At 48.6% G+C, this 22,795-nt stretch overlaps 2 protein-coding genes across 5 annotated transcripts in view; both read left to right on the forward strand.

The window, feature by feature from the left end:
- TTBK1 (tau tubulin kinase 1) overlaps positions 1-6,960 on the forward strand; it is a 95,580-nt gene extending 88,620 nt beyond the window's left edge. For all 4 annotated transcript variants that reach the window (XM_040060865.1, XM_040060867.1, XM_040060864.1 and 1 more), the window contains one exon: positions 12-6,960. In XM_040060865.1, the coding sequence (XP_039916799.1) occupies positions 12-438 (427 nt within the window). In that variant the 3' untranslated portion in view covers positions 439-6,960. The remainder of the gene's footprint in view (positions 1-11) is intronic.
- Positions 6,961-9,929: 2,969 nt separating this feature from the next.
- Positions 9,930-22,448, forward strand: SLC22A7 (solute carrier family 22 member 7). Its single transcript, XM_040060881.2, has 10 exons — positions 9,930-10,387; positions 11,347-11,450; positions 15,216-15,370; positions 16,763-16,931; positions 18,662-18,779; positions 19,618-19,727; positions 19,814-20,028; positions 20,438-20,546; positions 21,857-22,063; positions 22,244-22,448. The coding sequence occupies exons 1-10, from the start codon at positions 10,010-10,012 to the stop codon at positions 22,305-22,307; spliced, it is 1,629 nt and encodes a 542-aa protein (XP_039916815.1). The 5' UTR covers positions 9,930-10,009; the 3' UTR covers positions 22,308-22,448.
- Positions 22,449-22,795: the final 347 nt, after the last annotated feature.

A 22,795-nucleotide genomic window follows, 5' to 3' on the forward strand; every position in this document is an offset into this window, starting at 1 on the left:
TTCCCCTGCAGGTTTCAGACACAGAGACCAGCTGGAAGTGTCCCAAATGAGGGCCAAACAACACAGGTACAAAGTCGGCTTCCTTCGTCACCAAGTTCCACTTCTCTTCCTCCACGGAGCAGCTCGCAGAGGTCCAGTGGTGCATCCCCTCGGAGCCCTGTCCTTCCTTCCAGGAACCCCAGTACTTCCCCCAGAAGCCAGCTGCTGCCTCGGAGGGAAAGTCCTTCTCCCTGCCGACAGCATAAACCAGGGACTGCTCCTCAGCGAGTTCCTCCTTCCCCCCGACCTCAGCCCTCAGCTCAGGTGCCGGGGCCTACAGGAGATTCCCTGCCATCTCCTGGCGTGGCCAAAAAACGACAAAGAGGAAAAACCCAGACTCAAAGTCCAGCAACCAAAGGAAAGCAGGCGTCCCTGGAAAGTAAGGCAGCTGCCAGATAATGATCTTCTTCTGCGAGCCCAGCAGACTGGGTAACTTCTGCATATAGTATACACTTGAGATGCTGCAGCACAGCCTTCCATGCCGGACCCACGAGTGTATAGCAGTAGCTGTACTTGAATGCTTCACTCACTCTCACCCCACACCGCAATCAGCTCCCACGGGCCTGGCAGCCTCTGAGCCACGGAGCCTTTTCAAGGGAGACACCCAGCCCGCAGCTCACGCTTGCTAACGCACAGCACCAAACCGTGACCCAGGCAGCCTGCCCAGTGCCTGACCTGCCTCCCTCCCCAGGGATTCCCCTCTCTGTTAGCAATACCGCTCCTCAACACCGACCCCAGCTGTGGAAAGAGGAGCAGAGGTGACAAGAGCAAGGCCTGCTAAAGAGGAAGGTTCCTGTCCTTCAGGCAGCGCCTTCCTTTCTCCTTGCTGGGAAAACACCAGCCTTGGTCGCCACCATCTCCCTGAGTGTTGGCTCACCTCCCACCGCCTGTGTTAGCAAGGGATTGCCCCTAGCTTATTCAAGAGGGATGGATGCATCCCTCTGTGCCGAGATAAGAGAAGGGGTAAGGAGGAGAGGGCTCTTCTCTCCTTTCCAGAGATGCCTCTACAGGTGGGAATTAGGAGACAGGCAGGTCTTGCTGGATGCTCCTACGTGCTCCAGTATGTCGCACAGAGGAGGCTGTCTAGCATTGCTGCTCAAACACTGCTGCCGTTTCAGCAGATGCCTGCGTGGTTGGTACTTAGGTGGAAGTAGGGACGTGTTGGCAGCTTGCTGGGAAATCAAGAGCTCTTGCTAATTAATGTAGAAGGAGCACACTGCAGCCACTTCTGTCACAAATACCAAGCTGTGATCTGTGGACACTGCATCCCCCAGCAAGGGTGGGTCCTCTCAGCCTGAGCGTGGTTGGTGCCACAGACGTGTAGTCCACCAAACACAGCTCCATCGTGAAGACGTGAATAGTCACTGGATGCCTTTAGCCTGGGTGACCCCTGCACCTGAATTCCTTGTGTTTTATTGTCACACTCTTGGTGTTTGTGAATTTTGGCACTGTGGATGAAAGTTCCCCTACATGGCAGGGTGGGAAATTATTATCCTGCAGTATACCCAAAACCTGCTGCTTTGCAATGAGAGGTTTGCTGGCATGCCATGGCCATGTGTGTTTCTATCTGAGGGGACAGTGGGTTGAGTGGCAGAGGTGGGGTTTCTGTCTTTTCCTTGGTGCTCACCTCTGCCACACATTGAGGATAAACAATGTAAATGTAAAGGCAAGGGCTGTGCTCTTCAAGTAATATTATCTGAGCAGAAGCTTAACACTCAGCTAGAACTAAATCAATCAACTCTTTAGCCCCCAGACTAATTAGGAAGGCTTGAAAGTGAAAGCAAGGAGGACTGATACCTGTCTGACCTTGATGAGATCTTGAAGTAGACAAAATTTTCCCTGCACCTCACAGTAGAAAACACTCCGGACCCAAATACTTTGTGCTTCACACCACTGTCATGCCTAAAAGAGGCTTTGCATGAAGCAGAACAAAAATATAGCTGCTCTGTACACCCATGCCTGCAGTTGCCACTACCTGCAAATATTTACTATTTGCAGACAACAAAGCTTGACAGAGGAATCTGAACAGTAATAACCTTGACTCATTTGAACATGAATGCAAACAGTCACAAGGATGGCCATCGAGTTCAAGGAATCCTGAAGCTGCTCAGATCTACAGGATTCCTGGAAAGGAGTATGAGAGCTGTGACAGGGTGGCTGGGAGAAAAGCACACCTGAACAGGGAAATGTGTAGAAACAGGAGACGGGAATTACCTCTTCGTATGACAGTCTCAGTGTTGCCAACACTAAGAATTTATTTCACCTAGCTCAAAGTGTTTTTCATTGATGACCAGGGTTCACCCTGGTCAAGTAAACAGCACAGCTTAGTCTGAAAACATGCCCTCATCTTTGCAGAGCAGCACTGGCAACTCAGAGGGAACTCAGGCTGTGGTCTGATGGACTGAGCTGGTGTTGCCATTAAAAGCAACAACCGTCCAAGTTCCAGCTGCTTCATTGCACAGTTCCACCACATTTACATTGCAGCAGCTCTTTGATAAAGTAGCTGTAAACGCTGATCCAGCACGACACGAACTGCTCTGGTTCGCCAGTTTGTTTTCATCTGCTTCATTTCATCGCTCTGGTTCACCATGTGGTCACACAACAGAAGGACACAGACTGTGACCATTTCTTCTGGTGGCACTGTAACTTTCTCTGAGTTTGAAATATGGGTTGTACTAGAACCTAAGTATGCACTGCAGGTTTAGAAACTAGAAAACAGAATTAAACTTAAAGACAGATTCTTTCCAGAAATATAAATCATAATAGGACTCCTATTAAATTATTGGAGGTCTATTAATTTTAGAGTGCTCAGATGGAAAGACTTGGTTGTGAAGCCTTTACCAGATGGTCCATCCAGGTCTTAATGCACATGCCAAAAATTACATTGAAAGAGTTTTGAAAGAGGACTACAGGGCTATTAAATGGGTTAGCAAACCTGCCTCATCATGGGAAGCCAATAAAGCACAAGCAGTGTATTTGTTCAGGAAAAAGTTTAAAGGAGTCCTGTGGCTCTATGTCGGGAAGGAAGCTCCAGGGCAGAGATAAGGCTGGACAGGGCCTTGAGCATCCCCGTGTGGTGGAAGTTGTCCCTGCCCATGGCAGAGGGGCTGAAGGTCCCTTCCAACCCGAACCATTCTATGGCTCTGTGGTTCTGTGGTCTTCCTCTGGCATATGAAAGCAGGGAAGTCAGAGCAGCCGAGAACAGCAGATGAAGAAATCAGGCAGGCTTTTAATTATGAAGCAACCACCCAGTGACGTCTTTCACAGGACTGTGAGGACTTTTTCTTATTAAAAGGTTTCTGTGAAACTGAGCTGTCTTCTAAGAGGTCTATCTACCATAACCCAGCCAAAAGAAATAGGCAGGATTCTGGTGACACCAAGGTATCATCCATCCCTCTCTGTGGTGCAGTAGATCCCTGGTCCCACCAGGACACATGCCAAAGCTGGTATATACTGGAGAGCTACCTGAGAGGTCCCACAGGTTTCAGAGAGCAAGGGAAAGATGGCCAGCACAGAAGATAACAGCTGTTCACAATGTTGTTTGACAGGGCTGGGCTGAGGGTGCAGCTGGGTGCATAGAGATCTGAGACCAGCATCAGTCATCTCTCCTCATGGTTGTGCTACCAGACTCCCTGCTCCTGCACAGCCCTGCTTCCCAGCTCTCCCTGGCATGGAGGGCAGCAGGAGAGTGCATCAACAGCATGGTGTGCCCCAGGTCATGTCCTTCTGGGTGGAGGTGCTCCCGTCCTGGGGAGCAGCACACACAGAATTTCCTCTGGGTCCTCCCTTCTTCTGCTACCCTGGAGGAAAGTTGGAAGGGCACCTGACACAGCTGCAGAAACAGAGAAGAAAGCATCTGGGCAAAAGAGGGGATGAGGTCTCTGATGTTAGGGAGAAGTTAGGTGCTTGAGGCATGCCAGAGGGTCTTGTTTGGCATGACAGGACACGGTGGGCTGTCACATCCCAGAAAGGTGGGAGAGGCAAGAGCCTGTTCTCTGCTGTGAGTCTCATGCAAGCTCTGTCAAGCCTTGAGGGCACATGGGTCTGCTCAAGCACTGCTGGGGGTGTGTGGCTCTGTCCTTGCAGGTGATTGTGCCTGCGTGTGTTCTGAGGGAACTCCTGGGACAGGCCACCATTGCTCCTTCATCTGTGCATTCATCTGCGTGGATAGGGAGAGACAGGTCTTGTTCATATGTGTTGGCACTACAAGAGCCTTTGGGACTGCCTGGTGTCGTGCTGAGCCCTCACTCTGCAGGGGCCTTGCCCACCAGCAGATTTGGCACCCTGGCTGGTGAAAAGGAGCCAGTGGCTGCTGGCTGGCCAGGAGCTGCCTGCAAAGAAGCATGGATACAGGGGGGATGTGCCAAGTGGGGAATTTGAAAGGCAGTTCTGAGCACCGAGCCAGTGTGACAATGGATTGTATGAGCAGAAGGAGGAAAAGGACAGATGGCACCAGTCAGACATACTGTGGAGAGGCTCAAACACAGGGATGGATGGATGGAGATGCTTAACTAATTTGTCTGGTTGGCAGCACAGGTGCTTCTGCTTGCCTTGGTGCAAAAGGTTTTACGGTAGCAAATATCTCTGGGTCAGTTGTGCTTGGAATCAGTGAGGCAGGAGACTTTGCTTTCCCTTTTTTAAGTAAAGAATATTATAATACATATATTATTATAACAATATAAGTAGTGACCATTATATATAGCGCCTAAAGGTTAAAAAGGATCCTGCTGCCTTCAGAGAAGTCTCCTCCGTGACTTCAGATGTGTGCAGGGCTGACTGCTGTGTGCAGTGAATGTGGATGGGGGAACAGGGTTCCATGTCAGCTGTGAGGCTCCAACTGCCTGAGCACAAACCAGGGCCAAAACACGCCAGCCTGGGTGGCTGACAGCTGTCCTGCTTGCCACCAGACCTACAACAGCTGCTGGACTGACACAGCTCTGTGGGGCACGGATCAGGATCTGGAGCGTCGCTGTTCACATGGCTGCCCCTGGCTAACACAAGCACTGAGGGTTTGGTGGTGAAAGTTTTGATCCAAAGCAGGTTGTGTTGGGGCAAGAAAATCTTTCACATTTCTCCTTTCCAACACAGAGGTGTTTCCTCACTGTAGACCCTGCGTAAGAAGATGATCACTGATAGCCTGGGCAGCTCCAGTGGCAGCTCAGTGGTCCCTCAGCACACTTCTTTCTTCTCTGTATAGTTTATTCACCCACAGCATGATCCCACCACTATTCCATGTGCACAGACACCAGTGCCCACCTAAGGCCTTGCCCCATACATCAGTCACCTGCAGTTAAATTAATCCTGTGAACACAGGAAAAGTCCCGTTGTGGACATCATGAGTTTGGTATCAAATGGGTTTCTTCTGGCCGAACTGAAACGTGCCTGTGCTCCAGCAGTGATAGGCTGGTTTGACAAAGCCCACAGGGACCCCTGAGAGTTTGCACGCACTTTTGGTTCCATCTGTCTGCCAGCTACTCCTGCACCTCCACATGAGGAAGAGAGCTTGGGCTGCTGGGTGGGAGCCTGTGGGCTCACTGTGTGCCGGCTCCCCAGCTCCTCTGCAGAACCCCCAGCGGCTGTGCTCCTCAGCAGCAGAAAGTGCTGCATTCCAAGGGGCTGGGACTATGCTGGCAGTGGCAGCAGAGCCAGCTGATGTTAAGACCTCCATGAGCATTGGGGCTGGTAGCTTTGTGAGGCCAGGGAATAGCTCTGCCTGCAGGCTGAGGTGATCTGTGATCCCAAGTATGGCCAGAGTCCCGTGAAATGACAGTGATTTACACACCGTCCCTCTCCTGTCACTTCATTCCTAATGTAGCTCCTCCGGCAAATCTTGTTTTCAAAGCGGCTGTATGTTCCCTCCAGGTCAGTCCCTCTCTGCCTGGGCTCTGCAGGGCCTGAGGCAGGCTTGGCCATCAACCTATGCAGGCCATGCACTGGGTCATAAGGAGGAACATTATCCCTTCTATTTCTGGAGCTGCGAAAGGCTGGAAGGCAGGTTTAACGTAAACGCTGATGCCCTCTGTGCTGAAGGGAGGAAGGGAGCTACCAAAGCAAAACCAGAGCCGGGATCCTGGTAGGGACCAAGATAACAATTCCTCCTGCTCTTAGCTCCTGAACCAGAGGGGCCCCAGGGGTGAGAGCTCTGCTTTGGCAAAGATACCGCGGGACTGGTGTCAGCACGGTGCTCCTCAGTGGCTTCTCTGCCTCTGGCTTGGCCCATATTGCCCTGCCTGGAGCACAGGGAGCTCTGGCACAGGTTCCCTGGAGGAGGCTGGGGCCAATGTTTCCTCGGGAATGCACGGCACAGACTTGGGACCAGCCCTGTGGAGGGTGGGATGAGCTCTGCAGGATGTGGGGGTGCCCCTGTGTGTGAAGCCAGTGTCGGCAGGACTGCTGTGCTATGGGACCTGCTGCTTCTTCTCCAGACAGGAATTGGAGCTGGAAACACAGATAATTTTATATATCTCCTTTTAACACGATAGCATGTGACTCTACACTCAGACGTTGTACCTGGCGCACTGATGTTTTCCTTCGCCTCTGGCACACTCTGGAGACAGGACTTCTGCTCCGTGGTACTGCCTGCCTGGAAATGTGACTGAATCCCAAGGCTAAATCTCTCTACATATCTTCTTTGCATTCTTTAGGAAAGCAGCTGGAGAATGTTTACACACTGCAAACAGAATGTAGGACTCCGACTGAGGAACCACAATCTGGTTCAACTGCATGGCAAATTTCTTGGCCATAAAATCTGGCATGCATCACAGAAGCCCTGTCTGTGTATAGACCCACCTGGCATTTGACTTAATTTCAGATCACATCTTAAAAAAAAAAAAATAAACAATTATGCCATTTCTTCTTCATATCAGATACAGTTGTCATTAGATTTGTTATTAAAAGGGGATTCTGGATCATGCCATTAAAAGCCTGTCTACCTTTTCATTGGTGTCTTCTCCTGTTTATTGGTGTTACAAGACATGTTCCTTCACCATAAACCTTTTTACAGACACACTGCAGGCAGCAGGCGCAGCCGTCCACTCCCAGAACAGCACTTGTCAGAGAGAAAAGCCTGCCTTTTTAACAACAACAACAAAATTTAAAAATATGCTTTGCAAAGTCTAGATGCCACAGTTATGATGCCACGTTTGTAGACGTGTTGGACCTATACATTAATATGTGGGAAGATGAGCAAAAGCAAACCAGTAACTTGGCATGGTTTGACTTTTAATACTCTCTGACCATCTGATGTTTAAGCTGAGAACAGTTTTTACAAAATTCCTTTTACCATGCTCGTTACCTCATGCCTATGGTGTGCAGACCACATCCAGGGGTGTGTAGTAACGGTTTAGTACCCAGCTTTGGGGGCGGGGTGGTGGAAGAGGGGACAGAAAAGAACTTTAAAAATACCTGCTCCCTTGGAAAGATATTCCTGTGATGACAGATTTTATTTCCCCTATAGCCAAAAGAAAACACATTTGACTCCAGTGTAGAATCCAAAATCATAAAAATAAGCGCTAGGACATAAAAGCTCCTAAAAGTCTATGTCAGGAAGAGGCAGATGAAAACTAAAGCTGAGCACCATGAACTGGGAAATTGAGAAGTATTTCAGAACTGCTGGAAACAGAAAAGCTAACACCTTAGTGACCAAGTAATTTAATAATACAACCCTCTCAACGAGTAGATGGCATCCTGAAATGGAGCAGAAAGAAAGATTGCAAAAGAAAGTGTTACATATGTGAAGTAAAAAGTAAACTCTTCCTTTCAGCATTACGTGTGAGGACAGCAGCAGAGGAGTCTGACTGCACTCACCGGGCGAGTTCAAGCCGTTTGAGTCAGGTCTAATTAACCAAGTCGTTAATTCAGTCAAGTCAGTCACAGACCTTGCACATGTGTTGGTCATTAACTAAAGCTGGTGACTGGTTAAAGGAGCACATTTGGGTTAAAGAAATAGAGCAATGTACATTTTAAGGAATGAAGTACAAGCAACAGAGCCCTGGGAGTTGCGGAACGGTGATCCGTAATCTCATTTCTGTTGAGGAGGCTGAATCTGTTTGCAGTTTAAATGTTCAGCAGGACATCAATTAGAGTTTCTCTCCTTTGCTCTTAGAAGACTGATGTTGAAAAAAAATAAATTGTCCTTTAGTTCAACTTCAGCTTAAACTGTAACCCTGGAGGCACACATTGTCAGGTGTCCCTACTTCACTCCTGTGTGCTTCCTTTGTGCCTGTCCCGGGATGAGCACTGAAGTGCCTCGTACCAAGCACTGGGTCAGCCCATTAGTGAAACATGGGTGGCCAGGTATGCTGCTGCAAAGGGAAAAGGTCTCTTGAGGACACAGATCGTGGTGTTATTCTGCTCTGTGCCCTCGCAGCATTAACATCTGTGCTCCACCCGGTGCGGGCAGGAGCCACAGCAAGAGCCACAGCAGGAGCCCTGTGAAAAGCTATTTTGGATCTCCTGATCCCTACCTGCTGCTCTAGAGCCCTTGGCTGCAGGGCAAGGCAGTGCAGACAGGCAGCTCCTGGCAGCGCCTGGCACCGCTTCCAACATGCCCTGAGCCCAGACTCCTGCTGTGCCTGCATCCCAACAGCAACCAAGCGCACTTCCACGGTGAATGGCCAAACTGGAGCTGCTTTAAAGCAGAGCATGTCCTGGGGCAACAGCTTGGAGAGAGGCTGGAGATGAGGCATCAGCGCCTACCAACACTCAGGAGTGCAGGGCTGGCGGGGCAGGGAGGGCACAGGTGAAAACGCGGTGGGAGATAACCTGGAGCAAGCTCTTGGCAGCTCCACTTCAGTGGTAGCCTTTGCAGGGAGCTGCTCCTGCCTGCTGTGTGAGGCTCTGGCCCCTGAGTTAGGACACAACCTCCTGGGATGTGTTCTCCCCAGGGGCCCGGTCTGTCCGGAGCACTTGCTGCGAGGGAAGCAGGCTCCTGTCTTGTCCCCAGGTGTGAAGGGACCTGCAGAAGGTCCCGCAGGGACCCCAGGCAGAGTCAGCTCCTTCTCCCCCTGCTTTGTGTTTAACTGCCCCAATCTCATCCCCAGTCTGTGCAGCAGAGGCAGCAGCACCCGTGGCCCTGCCAGGTGCTGCACATTCACTCCTTTGGCTGTCACATCGGTCCCCAGAGCACACCAGCACGGGGCTGGACCCTGCACAGTATGTCACGGCCCCAGTGTGACAGGTGCAGCCTCCCTGCGTGCCAGCACTGCAGCTCCCATCAACTCCTTGCCTTTGTCCTGGGAAAACACCTTTCCAGGTGGAGGAAAGGACTTAGTGGGGAAACATTGTCACTTTTTCCATTCTTTGCAGGGCACAGGCGAGCAGGTGGCCCTTACCTACCTTTTCACCCCAGAGGTCCCACCGCCCTGCTTGCATCCATCCTGAGACACATCTCCCTTCCAGGCAGCCTCTCAGCCTCTCCATGTCAAGCATGGCTTGACACAAACCACACCAAAACACACTTGGCTGGTGCTCAGCAACCAAGCTTGGTGTCCTTGGATACCCTGACACAGTGGGACACCCCTGCTCTTCCAGAGGCCTCTGTCATGGTCCGGCAAGCCTGGCTGGTGACCAGCTCACACCAGGCAGAGTTTGCTGCAGGACCTTCACTTGGGAAATGAGAGTGCTCTCACAGTACTCTCCCCACAGCCTCCCTTCCTAATGCAGATCATTAGAGGAGATCCCTCTCCAGAAGCACAGCAGGAGCAAAGGACTCCAAAAAGAGCCGGTACTTTGTGCTGGGTCCATTTGAAAGGGATGTGTTGCGGGCACACGGGATAGTTTCTTTGACTATACCTTAAGTGAGAGTTCCATTGTGACTTTTGGCACATTTCAGCAAGGTCTCAAAGTCCAAAGAGGTGGCTGTATGAAAAGCCATGGGAAGCTGAGCCCCAAGAACAGAGGCTGCTTTTCAAGCTCATGTTGCTGCTCCTTGGTACATAGCTGCTCCGAATGAGCAAACCCCATAGGACAGATGAAGTTTGAGGATCTCTTGCTGGAAATTGGGGGCTTTGGCAGATTCCAGATTTTGATTTTGGCTATCCTCTGCATCCCAAGAATCAATCTCCCCATGCATTTCCTGCTGCACAATTTTCTTGCCGCTACGCCCTCTCATCACTGTGCAATTCCACACCAAGAGGCATTTGTGAATCTCACCGTGGAGGAAGTTCTGCTCATCAGCATCCCTCGGAAGCCCGATGGCACTTTCAGCTCCTGTGAGATGTTCTCGCAGCCTCAGTTTCACCTGCTGCTCAACTCCTCTCTGCCACCAGAAAACAAATCCATTGTCCAGCACTGCCAGCATGGATGGGTCTATGACCACTCGCAGTTCACCTCCACCATCTCCACCCAGGTAATTCCTGGCCTGTGATCCAGCCAAAATTGAAATTAGCTCTGTGCTTTAAGGAGAAGATGGAGAGGTGCTTGCTGAGTGCACAGAATGAGAGAGGAATCTGTGCATTGTAACCAGTGGACATGACCTGTTCAGAGATACCTTGAGAGGCTCAGTGTTAGGAGCTAACATTTATTAATATTATTTTTGTGAGCATCTCATCTTGCTTACATTGATGCCAACATTTCTCATTATAATCATCTTAATTTCTCCAAATGATTGAGAGATTTGGGAGGGAGTGAGGTCGCAGGGGAAAGACACAGATATAGGATTTTCTCTATGTGGGCCACATGGCATTTGCACAGGATTGCATCCTGTCAGGGTTTCATATGAGCTCTTGATTTCCTTTCTTGGTTTTCCAAACATTTTATAGCTTCTAATCCCTTGGCCACCCCCCTTCACTGATCTTCACCTTCCTCCTCTTCTCCTCAGGGCTGTTCTGCCTCTCCTCTCTTACCACCAATATCTCTGCCAAATCAAATGTTCTCTCTGAGGGTCTTCCACTGAGATGGAGCTCATAACCAGCCATAACCTTGAGCATGCAAAAGGTCCCTGCCCATCAAATATTAACCACCTGCCTTCCGAAACACTTTTCCAGGGCTAGCAGTGATACCTCTGGGTGTTAACGCTTTACTTTCCTTGGAAAACAGTCCAAATCACACAAGGTCTCAGGGAAGGGAAAATTTGGTCAGGCAAAAAGGGCACAGTTTAGAAAGATAGTGCTGGGGAAACATGCAGTTTTCCATTCCCCAGGACTCTGGCATGGTCTGATGTGCAGCTTAGTGCAGTATTCCACCCCTCCATCAGACTCAGCAGACACAAACTGCGGGATAAAATATCTGAGCACCAGAGTGAAGGGGCGTGGGAAGGCAGCAGAGGCTGAGCTGGGCACTAAATGTCATTTTGGCCTTGTGTTTCAGTGGGACCTCGTGTGCGAGCAGCGCTGGCTGAACCAGGCAACAGCAACCTTCTTCTTCATCGGCGTCACCATGGGGGCCGTGGTGTTCGGCTACCTTTCCGACAGGTTTGACCCCTCCCAGGCTGCTCCTCCCGGGCCGCAGCTTCACAGAAAGAATTCCACCGGCATGTGACCCTCAATAGGCAATCAGAGGGGCGGGGTGAGGAGAAAAGAAAAGGCAATTGCGACAGGAGAATCAGCGTCTCTCTAGGAATGGCATCCAAGCCGTACCGGGAAGCCATGCGGGGAGCAAACGCTTCCTTCCCGCATCAGAGAAGCAGCTCTGGCCTCGGTTAGGAGTCACTGCTGACTGGGGTCAGGATTGCCGCAGGGACAATAAAAAACAAAACAAAACAATCCAGTCTGCAAGACCAGTTTCAGGAAAAAAACAACTGTCAAAAAATGGAGAAAGCTGATTGAGACAAAGCTGAACAGAAAGGCTAAGAGTTAACTCCTTGCAAATTACACACAAATTGGCTAATGACACCCAAGTGAGGGGCTCACAGCAAATGCTTGCCATCGCTCAAAAGATCTCCCAGCAAGCAAAATCTGGCTCTGTCATTCCTAGAGAATCAGGGTTAAGGAGATTCTTTACAAGCGGGGAGGTATTTATTCCTCAAGGAAGAGCTGAAGCAATGAAGAAAGCAGGGACAAATCTGCTGTCTCTGGTTGAATGTTGGGATGTGACAATATAAACATGGAAAAAAGAAATCCAAGTAATAAGCTAGTAAGGATATCAGTTAAGAAACTAAATATTTTTGCAGAAAGCAAAACCAGGACAGAGAGTTCAGGCACGCAGCTGGGATGTGCTATTCCATGTACACGGTTCGTTATGGGAAACTGCTTCCTGATTTCCTTCCTCTGGGAGGAATTAGAGTACAACAAGTTGCAAAATCACTGCAGAGGGGAACCTGAAGTGTGAAGGACCCAGAGACTTTAGTGCTGCAGACGGGAATTCTCACATCCATATCTTTACCCATGGGTATGTGGGTATACTTTTACAAGGACCCAAGACACCTGGCTGATTTTCAAACTGTGTGCCTTGGCTTTGTATCTCCAATAGTTTTATAGCACAGCTGGAGGGAGAGAAATTCAGAATCAAGAAAAGGAGCAGGAGAAAACATGGCAGAAAATAAGGTTTCACAAGGTAGCACAAAATTAAAAGTAATTTGTTTCACAAATGGATTGTGAGGGGGAAGAGCCAGCAGAGGATCAAGGCATAAAAGGAGCATCTGGACATAAAAAGACTGTAGTGTGAGACATAAATGAGTCTGTGCTCACAGTGGGAGAATGTGTAGAGGCAGGTGTTGGAGCTGCAGCTTTGAAATAAGCTGACAGAAAAAGGCAGAGAGAAATACACCAGAGGAATGCCAGTGAAATGCCGGGAGCAGGGAGATGTTGTCCTGCAGCCCTACAGCATCCTGGGGCTAGAAAAGCTTTAAACAGGTCTCCAGATAAGATCTCAGGAGTGCCAGGCAGCCTGACCTCTGTCTGCACCAGGCTAACTGGCAGATACTCCTCTGATCACACCAGTGAAGAATCAGCCAAGTTTTTCCGAAAGATCCAAGCCTTAACAAATGTACAGGATTTCTTTGCATGGATCAACAGGCATGTCAGCAGAGGAGACACCGTCTCAGTCTCCTTATCAAACACTCCTTAAGAAGCTGAGCTGCCCCAGGGTAAGGAAGGTCTCAGCATAACTAAATAATTAAAAACCAGGAAGAAGAGAGGAGATGCAAGTGCTCCATGATGACAAGGGAGAGTGTGTGCTTGGATTTTTGTGCTCGTCAGTACATTTATGAATAATCTGGGAAGGGAGCAAGTGGGGAGGTGATGCTGGGTCTGGCAGAGATGAGGGCCAAGTGTGGAGACTTTGCAGAAGGAGCTGAAGGACTCTGTGACTGGATGAGAGAATCAGAAGACAGAATTTCAGGGCAGATTAATCTAAAATAGAGGGACAATTTAAACTTCTCATTTAAAATGAAAGCTCCGAGCTGACCACAGCTACTCAAGAAGAAGATTTTGGCATTATGACAGATAAACACAGTTTTGCTCTAGGCAAACATCCACACAGCAATGAGTAGTGGCTAGGGAAACAAGAGGAAAATTAAGAATCATTAGGTTAAACCTCAGAAGTCACCCCCCACCTCTCCCCTATCCTCTCTCCCATTAGCAACTTTCATTTTCTCTGGTAGAGATGAGATCCCACTCCTTTGTGCTAACAACAAGGCAGAGATTTCATCTCTGATGCTCCAGAAGGAAATCATCTGGCATTTTGCTACCGTTCAGGTTCAGGTTTTTTCTAAGCCATTACAGATATTTGGATTTGAGAACTACTCTAGTGACAAATTTTACCCAGGTAAACCCTCCAAAAACCTTCACTGTGAACAAATGTATGCAAAAATACATATACATTTTCTCTGCCATTGTCTGCTCTTCTCTAAAGACTCCTTTTGTACCTTGCCCTTGTACTGAATTGGCTCAATGGTGCACTGGCAGACTTCCAGATTTTTTTTTTTTTAATGAAGATGGCTTTTTTATTAATTTTTATGCTTGTGCTGTCTGCTCCTTTTATTGTATTTTCTACAATCTTTCAGAGGTTCAGAGGTTTCCTCCTGTCTTTGAAGACAATTTTAATGGCATTATTTCTAGCAGCCTCCCTGTGTCCTGCAATTCAATCCTGCCAGCTCTTTCCTGGTTTTCTTAGCAGGTAGTGTCTATTTGCTGAGAGTCTAGTAATGGTTCCCTAAATAGCTGCCTTGAGTCCTGCAGAGAATATTATGGGTTTATATCCTCCTTACTGTATTTTCAAGGAAATTCTTCGTTTAAAAAATGTATCTTCTTTCTTGGGCAGTTACCCATTGGAAACTGGATCCAGCTCTGGTGGGTTTCTGGTGCTTCTTGTTCTGACCCAGGGGTCAGAATGAAGTAATGAATGAAGTAATTTTTGATTATTTTGGGGAATGTCACTGGGGCATTATGTCCTGCCATGCCACTTTTTCCCCTGGAGCAATCATTCCTGCCATCATCCTTCTCAGGTGGCCACTGGGAGAGCCCTAACATCGGGATCAGAGCAGGATTTAGCTCCTTGTGGACTGAACGTCACCTGCTGGCAGGCTTAATGTACTATTGCAGCTTGAGCCTAAGCCTTCCTAACATGCAGTGCTGATGTTCATCATGAGACTGACACCTTGTGCTCCATTTTGATTTTTGGGTTTTCATAGGTTGTGTAGAAATACCTGCAGACATATTTCTCTGTCTGTGAGAGTGTGTGTGTTTATATACACGTGCATTTTTGTGCCTTTGGTGTTTTGTATTTCTCCACACTCCACACAGGACTCTGGACAATGGTGTAAGGAAACCCCAGGGGAACAACATCCTGGCAGATTCTTCAGAAACCCCTTAGGATTTCAGGGCTATTTGCACATATGGGCTGACGACTGGATTCCTTTGGTTTCCTTCCAAGGAGCGGGGTGAGAGCGTCATGGCTCTGTCTCCTCCTTGAGAGTGGTGACAGTGGCCAGTCCTGAGTAGGCCATGGGAGAAGGACATTGACACTGGAGGGAGCAGGGTGTGACAGCAATACGGAATTTCAAGCTGCCATCACTGCTTGTGGTGGTGGTGTTGGCCAGGAGAGCCAGATTTGTTCTGAGCAGTGCGGGCTCTGCATGGGATTGCACCACTGCGACACCAGCTTGGTTCAGAGCCATTTCCTCCTCTCCAGGGTGCTGCATCCTTTAATTTTCCTCTAAAATCTCTGCTTTGCCCATTTCAAACCCTGCTCCTGTGACAGGTTTCCAGCCACTCTAACCCAGCCCGTGCTCGTGGCAGGTTCGGACGGAAGACCATGCTCCAGCTGTCCCTGGTGTGCTCCGTGGTTTCTGGGATGCTGAGTGCCGCCTCTGTGTCCTACACAATGCTGGCCATCACACGGACCCTCACCGGGGTGGCCCTGAGTGGCCTCTCCCTGATTGTCCTGCCTTTGGGTGAGTGTGGGGGTTGTGGCTGTCAGGGGGGCTCCCGGCAGGCAGGGGGTGGGAGGGGAGCTGTCTACCAGGCAGGGCAGACTTGGTAGGAACAGGGGTCAGGAAGGTGCTGCGTGTGCAGTTTCATTACAGAATATCTCCCTTGCAAGGATCCAAGAATCGCAAGTTGCTGTTAGTCTAATTAATATTTAACAGTCCACTCAAAATACAATAACCACTCCTCAGTACTTCTGTTGCAACAAGCCGACCCAATTCCTGTCAAGTATCATCAGCAACAAAATAAAAGCCACATTCCAAAGTCTCTGCCCCTTTCCACTCATAGAAAGCTCTCACCTTTCAAGCACACACTGTTAGGACAATCCAGCAGCATTGCCCTGTCCTCAGCATGAGAGGGTGGTGTGTCATTTTCAGGGTGTTTCTACTTCCCCAGTTTCGAGTTTGCTCACAGTTTTCCTAAGTTGCCAATCCATATTTTACAATGAGAAGAACTACCAAAAACAAATTTTAAAAATCACACAGACCTAGGCAAAACTGAAGCTGAAGAATTTAGGTGATTACATAATAAAACCAAGCTCCAAATTTCAGGATATCCAGTAAACCATTGGATAATTTTGTACATACAGTTGGGACATACTGGGCAAAAAGTGTTTTACCTGAGAATAAATAACGGTTGCAGCAGAAATTTCCAGAATTTTTGCAGATCTAGCCAAAATCAAGCTAAAATGGCTTCAGTATTGGAAAAGCCCACACAAGACCTGACAAATCCCAAGGCCTGCTGTGTTTGTTTATTGTTACAAAGGTCAATTCCTGTAAGTCATAGTAGAGCTTTGGGGGGGGCACTTCTGATTGTTACAGGTTGTAGCAAGATGTCCAGTCCTTCGGAGGAAAACTGGCTTTTAGCTCACACACACGAACAAGGAGACCCCCACCTGGCTTTACACGTGCTGCTGTCTGCTCTGGGTGGACTCCATGTGAAGGACAATTCTTCTCAATATGTTTCTTTGATGAATAATGAGCAGACAGAGAAATGGGAAACCGTGCAGGCAAGATGGTTAAGGGAAAAAAAAAAAAATCTGGTTGATGAAGACCAATTGAATGCTGTTGAATGGGATAAAAATAATCCCTATCACCAAGAGTGGTTTTAGCACTCTTTATTAACACTTGTCCAGCATTTCTTTTCTTAAAGTTTTATTTTAGTGGCTTACAGCTTTGCAAGAGCTTAAGTACTGTGGCCAAACACTTTAAATGTTCCAAATCAGCCAAACAGCAGAACTTTGTGAAGGAGAGAACCAGGGATGTTCCCTTGCTTTGCCCTTGTTAAAAATCCCTGCAGGCCTTCCCTTCCTGGAGAAATCCTGCATGTCCCAGCTGGATGCTGCCTCGTTCTTGCAGGGATGGAGTGGGTGGACGTCCAGCACCGCACCTTCACCGGGATCCTGAGCAGCATCTTCTGGAGCATTGGGAACATGCTGCTGGCCCTGGCAGCCTACTTGGTGCGGGAGTGGCACTGGCTGCTGGTGGCCGTGACAGGACCTTGTCTCCTGAGCGTCATCTGCCTGTGGTGAGTGCTGCCACCAGAAAGGAAGCACACTGGCATTTGCCTCCTCTGTGGATCCTAGGATCCGCCCAGCAACCTCAGGACGAGCAGGACTCATCTGTGTCCTGTACCTGGATTGCCCAAGCGTGGCAGCTCTGGAAAACCGGAGTGGCCTGGGTTTCGTCTCTCCAGCAAGGCCAGGAGCCAAGGTTACATCACAGTCTTGGGGACAAGGAGGAGGCTGCACTGGGGCTGAGGCATTTGGACGAGAGGGGGAAGCAGGATTTGGTGCTGCCAGCTCTGTCGGACGTGGCTCAGTGTAAAGAAAAGAGATTCCATCAAAGGAAGACACAACCAGATCCAGGCTTCAATCCTTAGTAAACCCAAGATAAAAAAATGATCCGTTCTCTGTCCCCACCTCACTGGGAAGGATACTTTTGCCACCAGATTTTCCATGAAAGCCACTGGCACCTTCAGGCTAGGTCAGGTTCATTTATCTCAGCACTTCCCAAGGCTTTTCTCAGGTGTGTAACCATCCTGATGGGCCAAACACGCCTGCTTTCTACAGACAATGTCCCCCTGTAGCCTTATTTAAGAAATGCCTGACATCTCCTAAGCCTTAAAATGGGAGATGATTCATTTAATCAAAGAAACTTTAATTTTTCCTTTTTCTTTCTTTTTTCTTCCCCCCCCATGTAGTACTACAAACTAGAATCCAGAGTTGATTCACTGATGGTGAGTACCTTCTGGTATCTCACTGATCCAGTCCAACACAACTAAAATACGTGTTCTGCTGACCTTTTTAGTTCAAGTTGTTTTGCTCTGTTTCTAGGACAACCAGCCATAAAAAAGCAGTCCTTGAAAGTGCTGAAATTCACAGATGCATTTGGACCCACCCTTTTCATCATTACTGTTTGATTTTTCTTCTCATGTTACTGTCTTTTATGGAGATTAGTTCTCCAACAAATTACACTCTAGTCTTCAAGCACCCATAAGGTCAGCGCTTGCAGAAAATTGAAAGTCTCTGAAGTATGGAATTAAAATCTAATTTAGCTGTCTGTAGATATTATTGGCACAATGTCAGAACTCAGTGGAGACATTAGACAACCAAAAGACATGGTATGACTCTCTAGAGACAATGGCAGTGAGTGCAAAATGCCATCTTTCCTTCTTTATATTTCCCAAGGTTGTAAACTTGTGGGAAGATGAAAACTTTCAACAAGACCAATTCTCCAAACATTTTTGCTCTACACATAATTTTCAATTCCTGCTTGAATAGTGACAGCATTTGTTCATTAGTTTTACTGCAATCTGATTTAGGGCACACGAATCACAAACATTGGATTGTAAGGATCTGGTCTCAGACCATTCCAGTGGGAGACTCCAGTGTGCAGAGGGCTTTGATTATTGTGAAAACCAAATCATTTTAGCAACTAAAAAATAATGTTTAGAGCTCACCGAATCCTTTCTACATTGTGGTTTTTAATATCTGACAATTTCAAAGTTTAAAGAGTCCCAGAAAGCACAAATGTGTAAATAAAAACTCCCTGGGGCCAGTTTTGATTGAAAATAGTTTGAAACTTCAACCAGCTCAGTCTTTAGGGGCAGAAGAGCATGTACATGTCAAAAGGGTGCCCCACTACTCTTCCCATGCACCACAGTTGTTCTATTTAGCTTAAGTCTCATGGAGAAGATGCCAGAGCCATGTGTATGGGGTGGAAAACAGGAACAGTCTCCTCTCCTTGCACCTGCAGGTGGGTCCCGGAGTCTGCCCGGTGGCTCATAGCCAAGGGCAAAGTGAAGCAAGCCCACAGGCACCTGCTCAGATGTGCAAGAATGAATGGAAGGAAAGACTTTGCTGTCTCACCAGAGGTAAGGAACTGAAGATCCAGACACATGTTCTTCTTTTCCCACTTCATCTCTCTATATTTCATTTCTGTTTGACACCTGGAGCAATGCTTAGCCTGCAGTGTGGTCTGTGGGGCACTGTGGGCATTTTGCCCTGGAAAGCAGAAATTCACTCCTCAAGATAAAGCACCAGATCAGCTCCCATAAGGCCAGAAATCCCATCCATTAGGTGGAATATCCACTCATTTCTGCCATGGCAAGAGGCTTCAGTGGACTGGATACTGGAGTAAATACACAGTGAGTAGAACTTATTAACTCTGCTGGTATTTACCCCTCAATCAATTGCCAAAAGGCTTTTTGAATGCGCATTCTCTTCTTCACAGGCAGGGCTCACTTGTCAGTGCCTGACTCTTTAGGTATTCTGTATTTATATAAGTAGATGGATAAATAATTACTCTTTTAATGGATGCACTCCTAAGAACAGAGCGTGAAGCTCACTGTTAGCTCTTCACACAACAGCAGGCAGCCACATGGGGAAGGGGGTGGAACTGGCCAACACTGCCTCTTCCATCTGCCATTTCTCTACAGACCTCTCTGCTACACGGGGCATGTAGGTGAGAGGGAAGAAGGAGCCACAAGAAGAAAAACAGTTCTAAAAGTAGCAGGCGATCTGTAAAATTATAGGAAGGCATGCCTCTGACAAATGTATGCTCAGAGAATGGTTCTGCAAAGGGAATGTATGGAAAATCCAATGTATGGATCTGAAGCTGGAAAAAGCAAAGTCTCCAGCCTGTCTCAGGTTTCACGTCTGCATCCTACAAGTACGGCAGCTGAGTTCTTTCTTTCTTTCCTTCTCTGCCAGGCCCTCGCAATGATGGCAACAGACAAAAGCATGGGAGGGAGTTACTCCTACATCAGCTTGTTCAGGACCCCAGTCCTGAGGAAGATCTCTCTGTGTTCTGGCGTGGTGTGGTAAGAGGTGTCACTTCACAGGGGGAATTCATCCTGCAGCTCCCAGAGGGATCTCCCTCGGTCTCATCCCCACCCACTCCTTGCAGGTTTGGTGTTGCCTTCTCTTATTACGGCATGAGCATGAACCTGACGGGCTTTGGGCTCAGCATCTACCTCTCCCAGTTTGTCTTCGGCGTCATTGAGATTCCAGCCAAGATGGTCATGTACGTGCTGGTGAACCGAGTTGGGCGGCGGCAGAGCCAGGCGTGGACACTCATCCTGACCGGACTCTGCATAGGAGCCAACATCGTCATTCCCACACGTGAGAGGCTCTCCTGCTCCACAAAGCACTTGCTAAAGGGGGACGGGGTTCATTCTGTGCAGTGCTGGAGAAGGAGGGCCATGGATCTGTCCACAGGCAATTCTGGGTAGAGAAGTCCTCCACCTGAAGGGTGTCTATGAGACAAGGTCACTAATGAGGGCTAACCCTCAGATCTGGTCACAGCAGATGATTTCCAGTCACTGTAATTACTAAAGGGTCCAGCAATGGCAAGGCACAGTGCCTATCTAAATTATAGACTTTGTCCAGCAGGAACTGTCAGGACCTATCCTGTCATCAGTTCAGCTCCCACTTGGGCTAATACTTACTAAACCTACAGGCCCAGCCTTTGGAGACAGCAGCTTCTTCCTGGAGGCAGCTGATTGTCACAAATGCCTTTTCTTTCCCGCAGCCTTCACCTCCGTGCGTTCGGTAGTGGCCATTATGGGCAAGGGTTTCTCAGAAGCTGCCTTCACCACCGTCTTCTTGTACACCTCGGAGCTCTACCCCACCATTCTGAGGTAAGAGGTGCCACCCACCTGAGCACACCCCCAGGGCATGGCAGGTCACCCTTGGCCATCAGCACAGCAGGATGTGCTGGTGACTGCACTGCAGCACCAGTCCCTTGCCTCTGGAACTAGCCGGTTCTAGGGGTTTCATTTACTCACAAGAGAGAGGCTGAAAGCCACCCTTTCTTTCACCTGGGTTGTGGGTGGTTAGCTTGTGCTGACAGGAAGATGAATGGAAAGGTGAGGAATATTCTGTGTGGGAAGATCTTTGCACTCCATAAAGCACCTGTGCTTAGCAAACTCTTTGTTCCCTGTGATGATCTGTCAGGAACTGTTAAAAGAATCTAAAAATAATAACTTTAAATACCAAGTTTTACAGGGGACACATACTACCACATATTTGAGAGACTTTTAGACATTGGATGATATTAAAGCAGAGCTTATTCGACATACCTGGGTAATGGTAACATAACACCAGACTTTTAGCATTTGCATAGGCTGGGATATAGCTAAGTCTGGTGGAAGGAATCACCTCGCTAATTTCTTTGTGCAAGTCTGAAAAAACTCTCATGAATGAGCAGGCCTTGTGGCTTACTTCACTTCTGTCCCTTCCTGCACAGAGTACCCTCCTCTGCCATTTAGTCCTTTAGCTTCCAAAGGTCTCCTGCAGGTGGGGAATGATTCACATTTAAACCAAAGCGGTCACACTGATCTGCTTTTTACTCCAGATCTTCATATCTTTCATGCCCAAAGACATTGACAAAGACAAAACTGTTGGCTCCCTCTGCCCTACTTGCTCTGTGTATGCACAAGCAGGTGCTGGGATCCTTGTCATCAGTGTGAAATACCACCCGTCCCCTCAAAATTAGGTCATATTTCTGGTCTCCTCTCCAAGGTCTCCTTCCTTGGACCAAAAGTGCTCACAGGGATCTTTAGTGCATGCCACCAGAAGTTCATGGGAGAAGGAGGAACTTGGATTTACTCTATGCAGGTTGGAAGACTCACTTGTCTTACTGTTAGAAAATGCTCTCAGGGTTTTAGACATTCAAAGCAGAAACTGCTTTAGAGCAGGTATTCTTAGTCTGGAACTGCAGCTTCTCTCTCATAGTAGACAGAAACCTATTTTTCACAGCAGCTGCAGTTGATCTCTGGGAAATATGATGGTTTTAGGAAGACGTGAAGAAAGAAAAGAAAAAAATGGCAGAGAAAAAAAGCCAGGGGGAAAAAGCCTCAGCACTTAGAGAAAATTGCGGGGGAAAGGGCACAGGTCTGACACGGCACAAGCAGCCCTCTCTTTCCCATGGCGGTCTGCACCTTTCCAGGCAGAATGGGATGGGGTACACCTCCTTCATGGCACGCCTGGGAGGGGCCCTGGCCCCGCTGATGTTCCTGCTGGACGAGGTGTGGCGGTTCCTGCCCGAGGTGACCTACTGCGGCGTGGCCGTGTGCAGCGGTGCCGTGGCCTTCCTGCTCCCGGAGACGCTCAACGTGCGCCTTCCCGAAGGCATCGAGGACATCGAGAAGCCGCAGTGAGTCCCCTCCACCCTTCCCTGCCCGTGGATTCTGACGTGGAGAGGGGACATCCCTCTCTGCTGCCTGCAATTCCCTGTCTGGGGGTGGCAGGGGAAGAACGCACAACCCACCGGGGCTGTTGGCCTTCCTGCTTTTCTGTCCATCAGCCCAAACGTGATTTTTTTATTTTCTTCCAGAGTAAAAGTGCCGCCAGAAGTCAGTGCTCCCGAGGGCGTGCCGCTGCAGCCTCTCCTGAAGTGAGAGACCCCGTGGGACAGCCACTGTGTAGGACTGCGCAACTGAGCCACGCTCTGATCTGCCATGGAAGAGCCTTTACTGCCACCCATCTCACTCCAAGGGCAGCGGAACTGAGGACACTGGAGGAAGGAGGCAGATCGGGACACAGCTGGCAGGAGCTAACCCACTCTGTAGCGCGGCCAGCAGCAAGGATGCAGAGGTCAACAGAGTGTGCAAATAAAGGCAGCTTGTGCTAAGCTCTTCCAGTCTTTGGCCTCGTTGGACTTTGACTTTTCAGATGCATGGAAGGAGAGCCTTCCTGAAACTACAGTCCGTTGGTTTGTACACCTCAAGAAACGATGCAGCAAGAAAGATACTGAGTGCAAATCATGCAAACCCAAATAAGCTCTAATAAATCCAACTGGGTGGTAATTTATGGTTTATTTTAAACCATAAACTGTAGCTACAAATATTTCTTGTATTTAGGAAAGGTCTGGACAGTTTTCACACTG

The sequence above is a fragment of the Hirundo rustica genome, chromosome 3, assembly GCF_015227805.2.
Source record: "Hirundo rustica isolate bHirRus1 chromosome 3, bHirRus1.pri.v3, whole genome shotgun sequence".
NCBI classification, from domain to species: Eukaryota; Metazoa; Chordata; class Aves; order Passeriformes; family Hirundinidae; genus Hirundo; species Hirundo rustica.